At 33.9% G+C, this 21,352-nt stretch overlaps 1 protein-coding gene and 1 long non-coding RNA gene across 3 annotated transcripts in view; one reads left to right on the top strand and one right to left on the bottom strand.

Annotated features, from left to right (window-relative positions):
• LOC134238638 (uncharacterized) overlaps positions 1–21,352 on the bottom strand; it is a 182,945-nt gene that overhangs the window by 28,226 nt on the left and 133,367 nt on the right. The window lies entirely within an intron of this gene.
• LOC134238644 (uncharacterized) overlaps positions 2,703–21,352 on the top strand; it is an 84,803-nt gene continuing 66,153 nt past the window's right edge. The window contains exon 1 of the mRNA XM_062720766.1: positions 2,703–2,794. Within this exon, the coding sequence (XP_062576750.1) occupies positions 2,747–2,794 (48 nt within the window). The 5' untranslated portion in view covers positions 2,703–2,746. The remainder of the gene's footprint in view (positions 2,795–21,352) is intronic.

Genomic DNA, 21,352 nt, shown 5'->3' with positions numbered 1-21,352 from the left:
AAATATGAGATTTCACTTCTTTTTGATCAATTTTGGCCATTGAAGTTTTAGAGGTATATACTCTGAGTTATGTTGTATAACAATTCACCTGCAAAGATATGTTTTTTTTTTATGGGCGTTTTAGTTAGATTATGACTTATTTAAGGTATTCAAATTAAAAAAATAGTTTGACAGAAAATTTTGAAAGTACGGACCTACCTTAAATTAATGAATGTAGTAGAAATTGAATGTTTTTATTTTTCAATAACCTTACTCTCTATCTAGGTTTAATATGTGATTTTCATAAGTACATGTAATGCAGAATATCACTTACATAAATTCTGGAAATGTCTCCATCAGCCATTCAATTCTGAGAGATTGAGGAGTGTTTCTTTTTATGCACACACAATCAAAGATTTGTGGGTATATAGTGTTTCCCCTGTCCGCTCGTTTGAGAAGCGGTTTGTCTCTTTTAATTTGTCCGCAAATACTCTAATCTTGCCCGTAACTTTTGATTTGGTGCAGCTATGAATTTTAATTTATTTTTCACATTTATTTCACGTGACAAAACTTTACTTTGGGTGCCATGGAGTTGGACCTACTTTGAATAAAAGAATTAATAGGAAGTCTTTGTGAAACACTGATGTCCCCGTATGGTAGCTTTTGGCGACTGTTGAAGTTTCTCAAATGCGGGTCTTACTAAAAGGTCAAGGTCAAAGGATAAAAAATGTTGTAAGTTATCTAAACAAAACATTTGTGTCAATGAATTTATATTTATGAAATATGAAAGTCCAAGTACCAGCCTTTTTAAAAGTTATCACAAAGATTAAAGTTTTTTTTTAAGTTGGTTAATCTTCAAGGTCAAAGATTAAATCCAATGGTACTCAGGGGAAGACCTTGTTATAAATAAAAAATAAACTAGGGGAATATAAAAGCCCTAGCACCAAATGTTCAAAAGTTATGGTCAAGGTTAACGTTTTTCAAAAGCAAGTCGAACTTCAAGGACAAAAGGTCATAGTTGTTGGTATCCTAAAAAAAAATCTTATCAAGAGTAACAAACCTGTTAAATATGAAAGCCATACTACTAACTGTTCAAAACCTGTGGCCTAGGATAAAGCTTGGTAATGTATTTTGCAAAAGTGGGTCAAATTCCAAGGTCAAGAGGTCATATTTGGTGGTACCCAGAGGAAAGGCTTGTCACAAGAAATGTACATGTGAAATATGAAAGTCATAGCCCCACCTACTAAAAAGATATGGGCATGGTCAGAGTTTTTGTGGATAGAAAAGAAAGCTAGACAGACGGACGGACACGGCAAAACTATATATCCCCGATTATTCGATTACGGGGATATAAAAATTAAAAGAAACAATAACAAACTTGTCGGTAGTTTTTTAAAGAGTTATTGCTAGGGCTTTGATACTTTTCAGAATTATTTTTTTAATTTTTGACATCGACCTTAGAATTTGACCAATAACGTTGGTCATATCTTTTGGAAGTTCATATCTCACATTTCTTATTCGTTGTGACAAGACCTTCGGTTAGATACTATTTTGACCTTCGAACCTTGACCTTGGAGTTTGACCACTTTTTAAAAATTTTAACCTTGATCATAACTTTTAAATGGTTGATACTAGTGATTTTATATTTCACATGGCTTTGTGTATTACTTATGATAAACCTTTACCATTAATTTTGACCTTGGCCTTCAAGTTTGACATTTTTTCGAGTTTAATTTACATTCCGGTAGAATTATCAAGAAATCAACTCCGCTAACTTTCAAAGAAATATCACAGAGAGAAAAAAAAATTTAGAAATGAAAATATAAAATGCCCCTGACCGTAATGTAAGAGATGAAATTGATTACTGAGATACCATTATTTGTTCTTTCTGATGTTATGTTTCAGTAAAGAAAACTGGTCCATTTTTTAAATGCTTATTTAAACCAAGGAACTGGAGAGCAGAAAACATGCAGAGTGATATATAGTTCTACAACATCAAAGAAACTGAATAAAAGCTTTATCATAAATCGTCTTTATCAGGTGCTCGGAGATCTTGTACAAATACCGAGGTACCTATCTCTCCATAGTAAAAGCATGTATTCTTTATATCAAGTTTTACTCGGTTTTTTGGAATTTGCAATGCAGAAAGATTGCAGACTGGTTATAAAACGGTAAAATCTTAAAACGCGTTATGAAAGGGATGTAAAAAATTCTCTAATTTTGTTCATGGATATCAAAGCATCATATTCACAATTCATATGTAGACAGTGAGTTGTTTTTCGAAAAGAACTGTCCTATAAGCTACTCAAGAGTTTGTTCTGAACACGTTCATTTTTTTAAAAAAAGTAGGTATGCTATAAACTTGCCGATAAGTTGATGTTACAAAGATTTCAATTCGTTTATTATCTTCACCTTTAACATTTGTACATCATATCATTTTCTCAAACTTCATCCTCGTATAACCGTCTATTTTCTTTGGATGGAATGTCCTATCAAACCTCTTTAAGGATAAAAGAATACGTAAAAAAAATTATCACATAACTTATAAGGTCGTGTTAAGATATAGTAAAACATCTGCTTTATCTTTGAATAAAATTTGAAAAAAAAATTGATTGTATTATAAACAATGCCAAGTTTGTAGTGAATAAGCACAATGAGTTCAAATTCTTGTCTTTACTTGCCTTTTCCAATTCCCTCTGCTGCGCAGAAGCGACGTAATGGGCGATAGATCCCTCTCACACTTCACATTCGACATTTATATCTCAAAATGAACGAAGCTTTTCATATCGTAGGACTTCTAACATTTTTATTTGGGGTAAGTTTGCATGTTCATAAAATTCATTGAAAATTATATTCAAAATTAAAATAAACACCACTGAAATTGATTTATTTATACAGAGAAAAATGATACAAAACTCAATATAGAATTTATATTTATTTACTGTGGCGAGCATTGGCCGTGGCACAATACAAAATTGTGGGACGCCATTTCAATTGGGCGAACCCACCAAATTCAAACATCAACAATGTGCGTTTCTTTTTTCTAACCGTCCCGGGTTAACCGCGGAGGGTCAGCACACATACAAACTGTTCAAATCAATCAATCAATCAATCAATCAATCAATAAGTCATATCTCAAATTCCAAATATCAAGCATATCAACTTATTTTATCAAATCTTGTATATCATATATCATTAATATCTCAAACTTCATAGATCAAACATCTCAAACTTCAAATATCAACATTTTTCATATTTCAAACCTGTACGATGTAGTACAGTTCTAAATTATATATTACTGTCACCAGGAGTAAGCTTATTAGCTTAGTTTACACTAGCATTAGCATTTCAACAAGGTGACAGTTTATTACAAGTTTCACACAAACATTCAGTTATCAGTTGACTTGGTGTGCGCAGACGCTTCACACTAATGACTTCTCCTTGAAAAAGTGCCACGACGGTTTCTTTTAGTTTAAAATATCAATCCTATGACCAGCTATATGCTACCGATTTGATTTTATAAATGATAGAAAGTTTCACAATTTTGCAACACTATTCGGTACGGATATTGCACAGAGACACTTTAGCGCATGTTTAGCACAATCCTTGAGGCTCACAGTGGACTTGATGTGGGGCATCATGTGGTAGATTCTTCACTTTAACTTCTCCTTAGACAGCACTAGGATATTTTTTCTATGGGTACAAGGTCATCTCGGCAAGCAGATCAAAGCTGTTTCACTGCAAAATAAAGCAAAAAACCAAGCAGCAGAATATCATTCTTTACTTAGAGAAAATGGAACATTCTAAAAATAAGGTAGTGGGAGGGCGGGTTTTTAAAGTTACAAAACAAAATTTCATGTATTTTATTGCAAGCAATTGTTATGCGTCTTTACCTTCGAAAGGTTCAGGAGAAAGGAATGTGAAGATCAAACCCGACCTTTTATATACTACACTTGATGTGTCAACCAAACCCGACCCTTAAAAGCCAACGTTCAAATAACAAATACTTGGGACCTATTAAACTAGTTTATAGGTCCCTTCAAATATACTTTTCTCGTAAAATAAAGGCATCTATTTTGTATACACAAATAGATGCTATTATTTATACAGAGAAAAATGATACAAAACTCAATATAGAATTTATATTTATTTACTGTGGCGAGCATTGGCCGTGGCACAATACAAAATTGTGGGACGCCATTTCAATTGAGCGAACCCACCAAATTCAAACATCAACAATGTGCGTTTCTTTTTTCTAACCGTCCCGGGTTAACCGCGGAGGGTCAGCACACATACAAACTGTTCAAATCAATCAATCAATCAATCAATCAATCAATCAATCATTCAATCAATCAATAAGTCATATCTCAAATTCCAAATATCAAGCATATCAACTTATTTTATCAAATCTTGTATATCATATATCATTAATATCTCAAACTTCATAGATCAAACATCTCAAACTTCAAATATCAACATTTTTCATATATTTCGAACCTGTACGATGTAGTACAGTTCTAAAGTATATATTACTGTCACCAGGAGTAAGCTTATTAGCTCAGTTTACACTAGCATTAGCATTTCAACAAGGTGACAGTTTATTACAAGTTTCACACAAACATTCAGTTATCAGTTGACTTGGTGTGCGCAGACACCACATGGCTGCAAGTTGGCACAGCTTGCAGTCACCCCACACATTGGGGGGAAAGCAAAGCAAGTCAACTGGACCACGACCAATACTGCCAAGACCCCCCTTCCCAGCTAGATCCTTGCACACATCTTGATTCCTAGATGTGCATATCCTTCAGCAGACTTAGACTAAAGTATTTTGAATTTCCCTTAATTTAGAAAAGGTTTTACAACACATAAGGCAATCAAATCTTACCAAATGTGATGTATCTCGACTAATTCCTCAATGCCTAATAAAGCTTTGTCTTGTAGAAACTTACCTGTCTATTAATTCCTTCTAAATGTCTAAGCAACCTTGCAATGCTCTTTACCACCATAATTTTTCGTTTCTCCATTATTCAAGGCAAGTTAGATGTAAATGGTTGTAGTTAATCAAAATTACAGATCTGGGTTTTTTTTAAACCAAATAGGGGGAGTTTCACTCAAGAGAACTACCTATATCATAATTTCTGTTTAAAAATTGCTAAGAAAGCCATGTCCTGCTGTTTGAAAAAACCAAATTTTATATCTCCGAAGGCGACTCATTCACTCTCTAATTAGCCAATTTAAGCCGAGCAATTTGAAATTCTTAATCATATTCAATTACAAGAAGGTACAACACTATTTAGTGATGGTTACAAATGCCTGTAAAAGACAATACTATCATTTTGGAAGCATACTGGTCTTGTTTAATGATATTCCTACAAAAGATACATTAGCTGAAACATTAACAAATTTACTAGTATTCCAATTTGTACATCATACTTACCAGTTAAGCTGCCAGGAAGATATTTGGCACCTTATAGATGCCATTTTCAAACTAGAATTTTTTGGCTGCAATTTCATTACCCATGCTTGCAATACTTGTGTACTTGACTAATCTTATTTATGTGCTAATTGACTAAGTCCCTTCCCTCTTACATAGATTCTTTCAATAAATATTATTAATGCCTGTGATACATGTATGTGCATCTGAGCTCTACAGCTCTATATGACCATATTCTTCCACTGTGTAGCCCAAAATGCAAAGCAAAGTCTAAAATTCTTAAAGGTATAGATGTTTGATTATTAATTACATCAAATGGATTTATTTTATTTATTTATCTATCTATTATATGCAATGAGCCTGAATACACGTATTACATGTACTGGTATCAATATGTGCTTGATCCTTCTTAATAGTATTTTGATTAAAAAACATACACCAAGTGAAATTTGTTTTAAATGCAAGCCCAAGGGACAATGCGTAGTCCTAAGTTTTAAAGTCTGCATAATAAGAACAGAGTTACAAAATAAAAACACCCTGTGAGGAACTTTAATAGCCCGAACATCTTAAAAATGAAGTCAAATGCACATACAAGGTTCAGCAATCTGTATAAAAATCCAAAAAACATATAAACTTTCTGTGAGAACTCTTTTGAAAATTAATTGATACATTGTTAGGGATTTAAGGAACTTGCCTAATTGTGTCACTTCTTGTGTGTATATATAGCCAAATAGTTTAAATAAGTTTATTTGCAACATACATTCTGTTGCATGTCCTATAAGTTAACTTGGATTATAGAAGTAATTGTAATTTAACTTGGTATTTCCAACACTGTTATCTTAAGTAACCTGAACTGATCTGGAAGGTCATGTCTACCTACATCTCAAATATCCATTATCTCTACTGAAAGCTTTTCCTAATCCCAAAAGTTTAAGAAAATGAGATTTGACTATTTCTTTTTTGCTTTAATTATTAAAAACCAAAATATATTCATTTATAAATGATTACAAAACATTCTTGACATTTCTTGGATTACATATTGCAATTTCCAACCTTTCATTTCCACTTTATTGGATCAAAACAAAACTATCCTAGTAATTCCAGTCTTAGGCAATGGATGGTTTATGGTTGTATCTAAGTATTTTGTATTTTCCATTTTATTCAAGAATTAATATGAATTGATACGTTATGCTGTTTAACAATGAAGATGCCCCCCCCCCCTTCTCATTTTCACCTTTGTATTACTATATTTCAATGACCATTTTGTTTCCAATTGAATAAATAACAGCAAAAAAAATCAATGACCAGAAAGCTCCAACAAATACAGACTTGAGAAAGGCATTTTCCAGAGGATCATTGCTCCCTGACCCCAAATTTAGATCTCTTTTCTTCTTGAAGTCAACTATAATGAGTAGGATGCCCAATTTCAGTGTAAATCTATAAAATTATGATATGCAATTGATCTTATCACTTGCCTTATAAATATCAGGGGCTTTCACAACATTAGATAGTAACATTTCATGAATACAAAGAACTAAACTCTAGGAAAATTGGGTGCATTTAAATAACTATCACAAAACTACTCTGGAAAAAGATATGTACTTCATTCTCCTTTTTATTTACATTCATCACAAACTTGAGATATATACTATGTCAGCCTGAAAAATGTTGGCATTAATGCCTAATAGTTTTGAGCCAAGTTGAAATGCCTAACAGTTCTGAGTCATGCTGTAAGTAATGCCTAATAATTCTAAGCCATGTTGTAAGTAATGCCTAATAATAGTTCTGAGCCAGGTTGAGCCATGTTGTACGTAATGCCTAGTAGTTTTCAGCCATATTGCTTTTAATGCCCAACTGCTCTGAGCCATGTTGTAAGTAATGCCCAATAGTTCCGAGCCAGGTTGAGCCATGTTGTTAGTTATTCCTAGTAGTTTTCAGATATATTGTAGTTAATGCCTAATTGCTCTGAGCTATGTTGCATGTAATGCCCAATAGTTTGAGCTGCATAAAGCCATGTTGTAAGTAATGCCTAGTAGTTTTCAGCCAGGTTGTCATAATGCCTAATTGTTCTGAGCCATATTTTAGATAATGCCTTAAGCCAAATAATTCTTAGCCATGCTTTATGTAATGCCTAATATTCCTTGGATTTTAAAAGACTCATCAAGTTCTATTCCTACAATCAAACAAAACGTTGCAACTGTTTACATTACATACCTGAATATCTATATAAGAAAAATTTAATATAATCTCACAAATAGAAATTTAATGAAAATGTGCATTGAATGGGTCTGAAACATATGTTACATATGAAAAAATTAAGCTGCTGTATTATCTACACCTAACATAACAAGAGCATATCAAAACAATCTTTTGGGTTATTTTGACTGTAGTTTCAAACAAATTTCAGGCAACTGCAAGTCCTTATTTTGAGAGATATCAATGTAAAATTTTATGATTTGAATGTAGATCTGCAGCTATTTTGGGAGATTATTTTATTGCAACCTAATTTGTAAGATTTATTGGTTGTTATATTTAATTTCATTTAGTTTGCTGCTTGATTTCTGGTACCTAGTTTTTTCCAATTAGCCCCCCCCCCCCCTCTTCTCTTTTAAAATTATTTTTCAAAGTCTTAAACAAATAGCTATAGAAGCAACATCATCTATGCTGGCAGACATTGCTTATAATTTGGTGTCAATCTACAGTGGAAAAGACAATTCAAGTATACATGTATACACGCTCAACTTCGGCTCAACTAATTAATGCAATACAAAGGTGATTGATGTACCTGATAAACTGGACTGTTAATCTGTGATTATACTTATTTCAATGTCTGGTTTTCCAAACGATTTGAAGATAATTTTCAATGCCTTTCTTTGACTTGTAGTCTTGTATTTGGGTCCATGTCCACGAGAAGCTCCGACCGAGTTTCCTTATTGTTGTTCACATGCATAGGGCCTATTCTAGTTTGCTTTTGCCGGGTTTCGACGCAGTATGAAACAAAAAGAGAGTTATTAATGTTAATAACCAATATTACGTCATTGTAAAACAATGCAAAGGTATAACTAAACGATTTTTTAGTATAACCGCGTGCGCGTCGTCTGCTTTGTAAAGTGTTTGAATCCAATCTCATCCGTCATAAATAATGCACATCAATAGTAATAACAGCGTTAAAATGGTTGAGAACAATGCATAAATGAAAAATCATTCAATTTTAAAGTTACAAAACAAAATTTCATGTATTTTATTGCAAGCAATTGTTATGCGTCTTTACCTTCGAAAGGTTCAGGAGAAAGGAATGTGAAGATCAAACCCGACCTTTTAATATACTACACTTGATGTGTCAACCAAACCCGACCCTTAAAAGCCAACGTTCAAATAACAAATACTTGGGACCTATTAAACTAGTTTATAGGTCCCTTCAAATATACTTTTCTCGTAAAATAAAGGCATCTATTTTGTTAGCTGCAATAATGTAGCCCTCTCCGATTTTTTTTTTTATCTGATGTTTTCTGGAGAGGGCTATACAATTCCATAGCATCTCCGTAATGGTGCAAATATTTTTTTTTTAATAGGAGCAACTGCAGGCAAAATAAATTATTTTTACATTCAACTTACTTCTAATAAGACGAAATTTTTATTCACTGTCAACAACAGACCCCGTTAAATGCGAAAAACTTGTAAAATAACTCAGCATGTGTCCTGGTAGTTTACTTCAGCAGCCATGACAGTTCAGGCGTGACGTAATGAGACTTTCGCTTGAAATTTAGAACAACTGAATAAAGCAATTATCGGTGTTTATAAATGATTGTGCTGAATTTCACCACAAAAACATAGGTATATAAAACCATTTTAAGTGTTATTTTTATGCAAGCAGCGATATTTATGCTTAAAATAAGATCCGCTCCTATAGAACCTAAATTCTCATTGGCTGTCCCAAAATACAATCTATCAAGGTCAGTAAACATGGCGGATAAATTCGAGTTGTGATGTTGACATACACGAAAAATAAGCGATAAAGGGATCATTCTGTATATTTTTGCATTGATTTACGTCTTGGATGACTACTTATTTGGAGTCAAGGTAAGAAATGTTAATAAAATAGCCATTTACTGATAATTTGAGCCGAAATCCGTGCGGGAGCGAATCACACCCGCAGTTGCACCATTAAGGAGATCCTAAGGAGTTGTAGCCCTCTCCCCCCCCCCCCCAAAAAAAAAAAAAAAAGGAGAGGGCTACATTATTGCAGCTACTATTTTGTATACACAAATAGATGCTAATATTATCATTAAGACTACTTTGAGGTATTCCTAATACAGATTTTAACAGATTATTAGAAAATAGTATATGAGTTGCGTCAAGCAAAAAGGGACCTTCATGACTAAATTTTCGAAAATCGTTTTTTCACCGATTCTGAAAGAGCTAGTTTTTCTGAATATTTTGATACCAAATTTTTTATTGTATACCTCCTAAATTCTAATTAAAACTCAAACTGAAAGCAATGCAATTTTAAAAAGATAACGCTGTTAAACGTTAAATAACGTCGCATAACGTTATTGATATTTGGAACGATATTATTACTAAATAACCCTTTTCTATTCGTTAGAAATTATTTTTTCTACATGTATAGAAGGTTTTCAATGCCCCCCCCCGCCACCCAATTTTAGCATCTGTATGATCGTACATACATTGTAAAATAGCTATAAGTCTGTTGGGAAAAAAAACGACAATTTCATATGTATATGTAGGCCAATATTGAAATAATAAAGTAAGTTGTACATTTTCAAAGAATATATTCAACGACATCATTTAATCTTTCTACAAGATGAATATAAGCATGCTTTAATTTCTGAAAAATTGGTATTTGAAAGGATCCTTCACAAGGGGATAGACCGCTGACCATGTGTACAAAACCAAACAAGTTCCTACTCTGAAGTTATCTCGCAAGGCATTCGTAACAATCCGGAAATTTTCCAAGGGAGAAATAACTTACGTTCGTGAACAGAAATGACCGAGTATTTACGATTGCTTGCAATGGACTAAAATGAATACTTATGTTCATGTAGTAAGGTCGTATGGATAAATCCCGTTCAAAGTACTGTTTTTTCCCTTTCGCCATATCAGCAAACTTACCTCGACAAAAACAAACCCTTACCCAGTACCTACATGTATACGTATTTTTTTTTGGATATGAACAATTGTTTTTTAGGGGGGTGCAGCTTTCAGGCATTGTTATCTTTTTTTTTTACTTATCAATTATATCACTCTTCTTTCAAAATCGATGTCCTTTTATTTTATTTCAATTGAGAATTATACCGGTATTGAAATGTGGAAAATTCCCCAATTCAAATTACATTAAACGTGTTTGCCCCCCCCCCCCCCCTTCTATCGATGTTACTTGCCTATATGTCAGTGATTTAAGATGCTAAAATCAAATAAAATATACCGGTACACATTGTATCAATTATTATGACTTTACTATATATCAGTGAAAGAAATAATTTTTTTTGTACATTGGGGAAACGGGGTGGGCCTTTCTTCAAAAATGAGCCCGGCACGTTGTACTTGCCATGGAACACATCACTTGCAATTGTTTAAATTTTGTTTAAGATAAATATCGTATGTTGTACAATTTTGTAAAGAGAAAATCTTGTAATTTATCCTCATGTTAAAAATATTATGGAATTGAATTTGATGAGCACTAAAATATATCGATAAAAATATCTAAGTTATGTAGATATCTAGGCTTGATGCAAACAATTAGTCGGACAACAATAAAAGTAAGAAGTTAAATTCACACTTTCAGAATATACTAAAATCGTTAATATATAATTAACACATGTATAAGCTTTTCTTCTGTGCCACCCATTCACGTGTTAGTACGTTGATTCATGCAATATTTTATTGACCAAGTCAATGGTACCGGATGACATTCTAACTGTACAATCTAAACATTTGATACGCAGTTACATACATGTACATGTAAATAATCAGTTTAATTCATATTCAGCTGTATCAAAGAGAGCAAGAAAATATATGTTTAAATGGTGTAAGATGCATGGGTCTCATCCCCTGAAAATTCAAATAATATAATCTACGTATACACGCTGCCATCGGAAGAAATTTCTTTAGATTTATTCTCAGTATTATTTTCTAACAGATAGATCATTGTGCATTTGTACAATCGGCAATCCTCGGCTGACTCCGCTTTACTCCATTATTGAAAACAGGTACGAGCCATCCGAGGAGCTCCGAGTGATACCCCCCCCCCCCCCCCCCCCCCCGAAAAAAAGAACAGAAAAGAAAAGAAAGAAAAAAATCACGAATAAATTATGATTATTGGATATTTTTACAAAGCGCAGTATTTTTTTTTTCAAATCCAACATTTTATTCATAGTCAGGTTGTAACAGGATCAAACGTTCTCTCATACATAATTGAAAAAAAAATATATATATATATATACAGAATGTATATATTTTTAAAATCATATGCAGTAAGCAGACACATAGAAAGAATCTTCATTTGTTGGAAAGGGCTTTATAAATAGACATTTTTTAGTCTGGGATTAAAAAAAGAAGTCATCAGACAATATTATTAAGAGGTCACAACATGCACGATCGAGCGTAAATGATCTCATTTCAAAATCGCAGTGTAAATTGAGATAGGTCTATGGCAACATCAACAAAGGGGTTGCACAACTTCCGAATATGAAATTCTTATATAATCTTCTGCAAATACATCTACAGTGTGTGAAAAAAATGGAACTATTGAGATATTGCTTGAAAAACAGAATAATTAACCACCTCTTGACTGATGATGTGAATTACAAGACAATTAATGATCCGGCACTTAATTAAATGATCAAATATAGGAGCCATCTTTTTTAGAGAAGGGGGGTGCATGTGCCATTGAAATTTCAAAGTGTCTATGGTCAAAATAAAAAAAAATTACTAGTAAATTAATACGTAAAAAAGAAAACGAACAAGCAAAATCGATACAAAAAAAAAATAAGGAAATCAAGATCGAGAGAATAACGAAAATCGATACAAAAAAAAATAAAGGAAATCAAGATCGAGAGAATAACGAAAAAAAAAATCGGAATTAATCCTTGAAAGCTTCCCGTTCCATAGTAACATAAAATGAACATAAGCACATTCAAAAAAAGTGCGCGCGCGAGGATGTTAGGGAGGGTGTGTGTGTGTGGGTGGGGGGGGGGGGTTATCAAATCATTTAATTATACGATATTATGCAAGACTATAAGCTCAACTCAAAATGTTTGGAACTACTGTATTTGCCTTAAATAAAATTAGTAAACTTCAAATCAGAAAATAAAACTAATGTACATTAGTATGATTTTAAATCATCGCTCTTAATTTTCGACTTTGAAGTTAACAACATCAGTTTAAACCAAAGTTAACGTGTTAACGTGTTTAGTTTTAATTTATTTCAATAAATTTAGGCAATGAATATTATAAGACCTCCAACTAGTTTTGAAAATGACCACTGTTGATTATTTTCACATTTTATTACGTCAGTTTTTCAGACCTCAGACTGTTCCGCCAAAGGTGATGGTGTTGATGAGGAGATACAGAAGTCCGTATGGTTTTCGCCGCTTCATCCTTTGTGACATTGCTACAAACAGTTTCCTAGCAGCTGCATTCATGTTTTTTCCTACTATATGTATTGACAAAACGCTATTGCAACTATGCTAGTATCAGTGAACTTGATTCGATTACTTAATCTCTGATAACAAACTTTTGGCATTGAGTCGCCAATTCTCCGGCCTTTCTGACTAACGGAGGAACACCTGGAATGTGTAATATGTAACCCCCACCCCCACAACAAATACAAAAAAAAAACAAACAAAAAAAAAAACATTGAAATAAATGCAGGAGACAACTTCACGTCCAGGAACACGTTAAGTTCCAAGACAGTACCGTTGTCAGAAACCTTTAAAGTTAAGCACTGAAAATGGCTCGTTGTCATGAATTTACAGGTGAGGTTATGACAAAAATTGTCCGGTGTCATTCCTTGAAAAGACAGGTCGTGAGCAGTTTTTCATTGTTTAAGTTCAATGTTTTCAACCAATGTCTGAAATTGCAATGGGGAACAGGATTGACACCCCTTCTGGTGTTGTATGAATTTCAGCTGTAAAAATGAAGTAATAAAAGAGGAGTTTGCGTTGGCGATACTAAACCTTGGTGAAATCAAACGTGGATTTCATTCATTTTCCTTCTGATATGTTATATTTTTTTGTAAATAGAATATTATATACATATCAATTGATGCAGTCAGTATCAAGGCATGTTATAAGCATTTGCAGAAAAAATAGAACAACTTCAAACTGAAAATTTTTATTTATTTTAATTTATGTCCGTTGTCATTCCAAGATACGAAAATTCAGTCCGTTTTCATCGGTCCGTTGTCGCTACTTTACTGTACGTACACTGGACAAAATTGCTAACGCACCACCTAAGAAAATTAATCATTTACTTTTAAAAACCTGTTTATTATGTATTTGATATATTAATATTTTACTTTAACAAAAAATAAGGCTTATCAATGCTAAACCTTATAAATAACTACAATGTTTATTGAAGTGTGACCAATTCTTAGAAAAAGATATAATCGTGTCTATTCCATTTTTGAAGAAAACGATTTAAATTTTTTCTTTGTATTTATGTTCTTTACATTTGTACTAATTTAAAAAACAGGGGAAAAGTACACCGTATGCGGCGTTTGACGCTAGAAGAGCGTGCAAACGCAGACAGGATGGTGTCTGCAGGGGGTTTCTTTAGAAAAATTTGTAAAAAATAAAAACAATAGAAAGGTTATGAATTCCACTCTTAAAAATTGTTCCGAACAGATTAACAAACATAAAAATATTTACTATAAATAATCACGGCATTAAGTTTGCAGCATAAAAGAAATTGAAAAATGTTCCACAAAACTGGGTAGACCGGAAGTGGAGTGGATTTGGTATGGACACTAAGGTATCAGATGATTACTAGGAGATATGAGAGTCAATGACTGTTTGTAATTTGATTTTTAAGTGAGGACTACTCCTACAATGTAGGGCAATCTCACAGACCCCTTTAAGTGATCAAGAATTTCATACATGTGCAAAATTGGTGCGCAGTACACAGCTGGAAATTTGTTTTCGGACAAGAAGGGTTTTCATGGGTTTGTTCATGATGCCAAGACATTTGTCACTCCCGTTGCTTTTGAAATCATAGCATATCATATACAATAGAACTGATCCGGCAAATGTTCAATACACAAATGAAAATTTACAAGTGGTGCGTTAGCAATTATGTCTAGTGTATACACTATGAAGGAGGTCGATTTTAGTTTTTTTAATGCTTTGATAAATTTCAAGCATGTCTTTAATAAATGGGCGAACTAATTAGTCATAAGAAACTAAACATATGCTATTTTCTATATTTCATATAATGTTTAGCTTTTGTTTGTCATACAAATGGGCTTCAGCCTGTTTCCTTAAAAAACAAATTTCAAAGTAAAGGAAGAAAAATGCACGCTAACTCTCGATTCCTGCCTACATTTTGCACTCATTTTATTATGTATAATGGCAATTTGGCCAAAAAAAATCGTTTTTAATACAACTTAAAGAACAGTTCAATGGTAATTGATAAATTGTTTTAATACCAGCACTAAAAAGTGAATTATTCTTATTTCCAGCTCTTAAAAAAAGGGGGTGTAGACGATATTCTCCATTGAAAGATCACCATATTTTGAAATAGTCTTGGATATGATTAAATGTTCCTAGTATTTTTTTCTTATGTTTTCGGCAAAGAAATTAGAAAAATAAATGTATTCATAAAATGTATTGTTATACCTTTAAAAATTGTTCCTTTACAAATCTATACGTAAAAAAGTCTAACATTTTAAATGTTTTGCTGAGCGGGCATAAGAAAATCGATTTTGGACCGCTGAGTGAGATGTTGGACCGCTCGGAGAGATGTTGGACCGCTTACATCACGGAGCTTTATCTCATTTTCATTCGTTGGTGTTAAAGAGTGACAAACCTGATGTTACATTACGGAATAAATTACAAAATAAATGTATGTCAAAAAATATAAAATAAAATGAAAGGTATAACATAACATTTATTGACAGAGTTCTCGGGCAAAATGCGTTTTGTCGGACCCTCGAACCAAACTGTCTGCCTTCGGCCTAACGGCCTCAGGCAGACAGTTTGGTTTTTGGGTCCGACAAAATACATGTTGCCCTCGAACTCAGTCAATAAATGTATAATGTTTCAGTTGTAAATCGCTTCGAAATTGGTGAAAAAATATGCATTTATGCCTTCTAAGAAAAATATCAGCCTGACAGTGCAGTAAAAAATTGACCAAACACAGATATGCAGTTTTGTCGATTATGTCATTCACTGGAATGGCATCAAGTAAAATGTATAACAAACCATTAAGGGGGATCACCTGATATTAAACAAAACAAGATAAAACATGAACATAGGTGCATGAATGGTACAAGTGTGATCCCCCTGAGACTGACTAGAAATTCACATGCAGTGAAAATATGAGATTACATGTAAATGTGCATAAAGTATAACATAAATGAGTTAATCCTTTGAGGCGTCCAAACAATTGCACCAATCCAAGGTGACAAGTTACTACCGGGTATAGTATAAGAAAAATACAAAATTTGACCAGAATGCAAAATAATACAAAAATTAACCCCCAAAAAGGGTGGTGGATGTTTTTTTTTCCATCGCACTAACAGGATAACAGAAATGGCGCAACAAAAACAAAGATTTTTTTTTTTCGATTCAAAAAATCCGTAACCATTGAAACTATCCGACGGTGTAAGATTTAATAGATTTCTCAAAGCGGCATAAATTGAATTATCTGTGATAGTATTATTTTTTTGTTATACCCCCCGCTTGAAAAGCGGGGGGGGGGTATATAGTAATCGTTAATTCCGTCCGTCTGTACGTCCGTCCGTCTGTCCGTCTGTCCGTCCGTCCTTCCGTCTGTCCGTCCGTCCGTCTGTTACGCTTTGGGGTACCCATCTCTTATCCGCAACTCCTATCATACCACTGAATGAAATTTGATGCAACTTTCACAGAATCTTTATTACATATTGCCATTGTGCACCTCCTATTTTACTTTTTGATCCGACACATATTTTGGGTTTCCCGGCCACAAGAAAACATAGACTTTTTCACCAGTTACAACCATATGGGGGGCGGGGGGTATCATTTAGTGAGCTCATCGCTCACAGTACCTCTAGTTTTCTTTGTCGTTTTGTGTCTATATACATATCTTTGATAATACTATTTTTTGTCGTTTTTTTTGTCTTTCTTTTTTACTTATCTGAAAAAGTTGACAAGTAAAAAAAAAACGGAAAAGTTAAATGTCGCCCAAACTCCAAAATCAAGGGGGTGGGTGGGTGGGTGGGGGGGGGGGGGGGGGGGTAGTGGCCAACTTTTTCCAAACCAAATTACATGTACTTTCACTTTCATTTTTTTCCTACAATTCCTTGATAACACTATACTGTTCTAAAAAGTGGGGGGTCAACCTTCCTTTCGGTGAACATTTCCTATAGTAATGGCCTAGCAGTTACTATGAAAAACGTCAGTCAGCATTAGAGTCCAGTGCTGGACTCATTGATAAATTGTATTTGCTGACAAGGTCATTGTATCGACCAAGGAACTTTTGAAATTATGACTTTTATAAAACAAAACTTTTGATATTCTTGTTTCAGCACCTTGTTTGTCAATAATTTAATACGTATTAAAAATTTCTGTATTTTAAAGTACGTGTAGATCCAACATATTATTTTTGTTTTACGGATAATATTTCAGGAATTGTTATACTTTTGCACTCGACTATGAGAATGAATTGATTAAGAAACATCAGAGAATGGTTAGCACGTTGACGTATATACACTACTCCTAAGCTGACGAAAGCCAATCCTTACTATTTCACTTGTAACAAAGTGAAATACTAGGGACTAACTTTAGTCATACTGTTTTATTGATAAACTTTTATGTTAAGAAAAAGACACCGGACTAGAAAAACTTAACATGTACTGACAACGGACATTTTGCTTATAAATTGTGATTTCTTTAAGCCTGCTATCAAGAATAGGCTGTCTGTTGCCTAACACATGTAAAATTAAGTTTTTCTTCATATTTCAAAATAAAAGAACCATTTTGATAAATTCTACGTAAGATATATTAAAATTTCAGGCTGACGATCATGACTTCACACATGGGCATGTGATTGCCAACGCAAACTCCTCTTTTATTACTTCATTTTAACAGCTGAAATTCATACAACATCAGAAGGGGTGTCAATCCTGTTCCCCATTGCAATTTCAGACATTGGTTGAAAACATTTAACTTAAAAAATGAAAAACTGCTCACGACCTGTCTTTTCAAGTAATGACACCGGACAGTTTTTGTCATAACCTCACCTGTAAATTCATGACAACGAGCCATTTTCAGTGCTTAACTTTAAAGGTTTCTGACAACGGTACTGTCTTGGAACTTAACGTGTTCCTGGCCGTGAACTTATCTGTAGAGTGTGGAGCTCAGCCGGAAAGGCCAAAGACGCGATTGTCTTCACAGATTACTGAGGAAAACACGTACACTGTACATGGATTTGTTCATAGACATTTTTCACTTCTCATGAATAAGGCCAGTCATGAACTATCAAAAATTAAATTAGTTAATAAACTATTTTGGAAATATTACCAGTAAATCTATAAATTTACGACATCAAACAAAATTTTTTTTCGGACAGTTATAGGCGTGTCTTTTTTTAACATTAGTATAACGCAAATAAATTTTTATTTTGCTGCATCGTATGATTTTTTTTATCGACAAAACGCACCGGCGCGACGTCACGTCTTTGAAGCGCTATTATGACGTAATTACGTTTATGTCACGAAGGTCCCTTTTCGCTTGACGCAACTCATATATACATATATATATATATATATATATATATATAAAGCACATTTTACAACAACTCCTAAACTAATATAACTGCCCTAAGTGAAGAAATATTAATATAGAAAGCACAAAGAAATTCACTTTTACATGGATACCCACTTCCGCCCCAGCCCGGGGTTGAACTCTCGACCTTCGGAATCTGTCTCCTAGCAGTGCAGGAACAGCGCGCTAGACCGCTCGGCTATCTAGGCAAGTTAAAAACTTGCTTTCGATGCCGATGGAATTCTCGCGGCGCTGTCCTACACTACACGGTCATTGAGAATAGAAGTGAGATACAGTTATTATACCCCCCGCTTGAAAAGTGGGAAGGGTATATAGTAATCAGGATTTCCGTCCGTCCGTCCGTCTGTCCGTCTGTTACGCTTTATCTCTTATCCGTAACTCCTTTTATACTACTGAGTGAAATTTAATGAAACTTTCACAGAATCTTAATTATATATTGCCATTGTGCACCTCCTATTTTACTTTTTTATTCCACACGTATTTTAGGTTTCCCATAGCAAAAACATTGACATTGCCATTATATCTTTACCTATGACGTCATATGTATAGAAGCTTCTGGATAACATTTAAGGGACGAGTTATTCCTCTTTACACATTACCGTAAACAATATATAGCAACACATGGACATTATGGGAGGCGGGGGGTATCATTTAGTGAGCTCATTGCTCACAGTACCTCTAGTTTTGACATTAGTTTTAACAGAGGATTGTTACCAATACATGTTGTAATGTATAGCGCGCTGTTCCTGCACTGCTAGGAGACAGATTCCGAAGGTCGAGATTTCAACCCCGGGCTGGGGCGGAAGTGGGTATCCATGTAAAAGTGAATTTCTTTGTGCTTTCTATATTAATATTTCTTCACTTAGGGCAGTTATATTAGTTTAAGAGTTGTTGTAAAATGTGCTTTATAAATATAATAATTAATTTCATTACAACATGTATTGGTAACAATCCTCTGTTAAAACTAATGTCAAAATAACTGTATCTCACTTCTATTCTCAATGACCGTGTAGTGTAGGACAGCGCCGCGAGAATTCCATCGGCATCGAAAGCAAGTGTTTAACTTGCCTAGATAGCCGAGCGGTCTAGCGCGCTGTTCCTGCACTGCTAGGAGACAGATTCCGAAGGTCGAGAGTTCAACCCCGGGCTGGGGCGGAAGTGGGTATCCATGTAAAAGTGAATTTCTTTGTGCTTTCTATATTAATATTTCTTCACTTAGGGCAGTTATATTAGTTTAAGAGTTGTTGTAAAATGTGCTTTATAAATAATAATTAATTTCATTACAACATGTATTGGTAACAATCCTCTGTTAAAACTAATGTCAAAATAACTGTATCTCACTTCTATTCTCAATGACCGTGTAGTGTAGGACAGCGCCGCGAGAATTCCATCGGCATCGAAAGCAAGTTTTAACTTGCCTAGATAGCCGAGCGGTCTAGCGCGCTGTTCCTGCACTGCTAGGAGACAGATTCCGAAGGTCGAGAGTTCAACCCCGGGCTGGGGCGGAAGTGGGTATCCATGTAAAAGTGAATTTCTTTGTGCTTTCTATATATATATATATATATATATATATATATATATATACATTATATATATATATAATGTGTATATATATATATATATATATATATATATATATATATATATATATATATATATATATATATATATATATATATATATATATATGTTTGAAACAGTTGTTGTAGAGTTGTATGATAGATTAGGATGAAATACGTATAACCATCGTCGCAAACCACGGCCAAAATGTACGTTCCTCTCCTAGAGCTATATGCGGACTCCGGGCCGTGGCTTGATACGATGACGTATAACATGAAAACTTATTAATTAAACTCAGACCCATTGGTTCTTGACAAAAAATTTTCAATGATGCCATTAAATTTTCGAAGAAGTGGCTCTGTATTTGAACAAACTTGAATTTCCTTCACCCAAGGGTACTCTGTGCCAAGTTTTGTTGAAATCGTCCCAGTAGTTCTGGAGAAGAAGATAAAATGTGAAAAGTTTACAACAAAAGCGACAACGAAAGACAACGGACAAATTTCGAATCAGAAATCAGCTGATAAATATATAACTCGATAAAATCGAGTGAGCTAAGAAATGTTGACGTCCCTCTCTCAATCTTTGTTATGTTTTTTTGTCCCCCGCTTTCGCGAAAGCGAGGGGACATTAAATCTCATTCGTCTGTCCGTCAGTCTGTCCGTCTGTCAGTCTGTCAGTCTGTCCGTCACAAAAACTTTAACCTTGCCCATAACTTTTGATTTAGTAGAGGTATGACTTTCATATTTCACATGTGTATTCCTTGTGACAAGACCTTTCTTTGGGTACCACCAAATTTGACCTTTTGACCTTGACCTTGGAGTTTGACCCACTTTTACACAGAAATTTCAAACTTTTACTTTGGCCATAACTTTTGAATGAAAGGTACAAAGACTTTCATATTTCACAAATGTATTGTTTGTGACAAGACCTTTCATTGGATACCAACAACCTTGACCTTTTGACCTTGACCTTGGAGATTTACGTACTTATGAAAAAACGTTAACCTTGACCATAAGTTTTGAACGGTGAGAACTAAGGCTTTCGTACTTTACATATCTAATCCTTGTGAAAAGACCTTTTATTGGATACCAAGAACTTTTACCCTTTGACCTTGACCTTGGAGTTTTAACTACTTTTTAAAAACTTTAACCTTGGTCACAACTTTTAAACAGTAGATACTAGGACTTTTATATTTCACATATGTATTTCTTGTTGCAAGACATTTCATTGGATACCAACAACCTTGACCTTTTGTCCTTGACCTTGGAGATTTACATACTTATGAAAAAACTTTAACCTTGACCATAACTTTTGAACGGTAAGGGCTACGGCTTTCGTACTTCACATATGTAATCTTTTTGAGAAGACCTTTCATTGG

The sequence above is a fragment of the Saccostrea cucullata genome, unplaced genomic scaffold (genome assembly GCF_032062105.1).
Source record: "Saccostrea cucullata isolate Sc308-1 unplaced genomic scaffold, CSIRO_AGI_Scuc_v1 ctg196, whole genome shotgun sequence".
NCBI lineage: Eukaryota > Metazoa > Mollusca > Bivalvia > Ostreida > Ostreidae > Saccostrea > Saccostrea cuccullata.
This window is presented reverse-complemented; position numbering and strand designations above follow the sequence as displayed.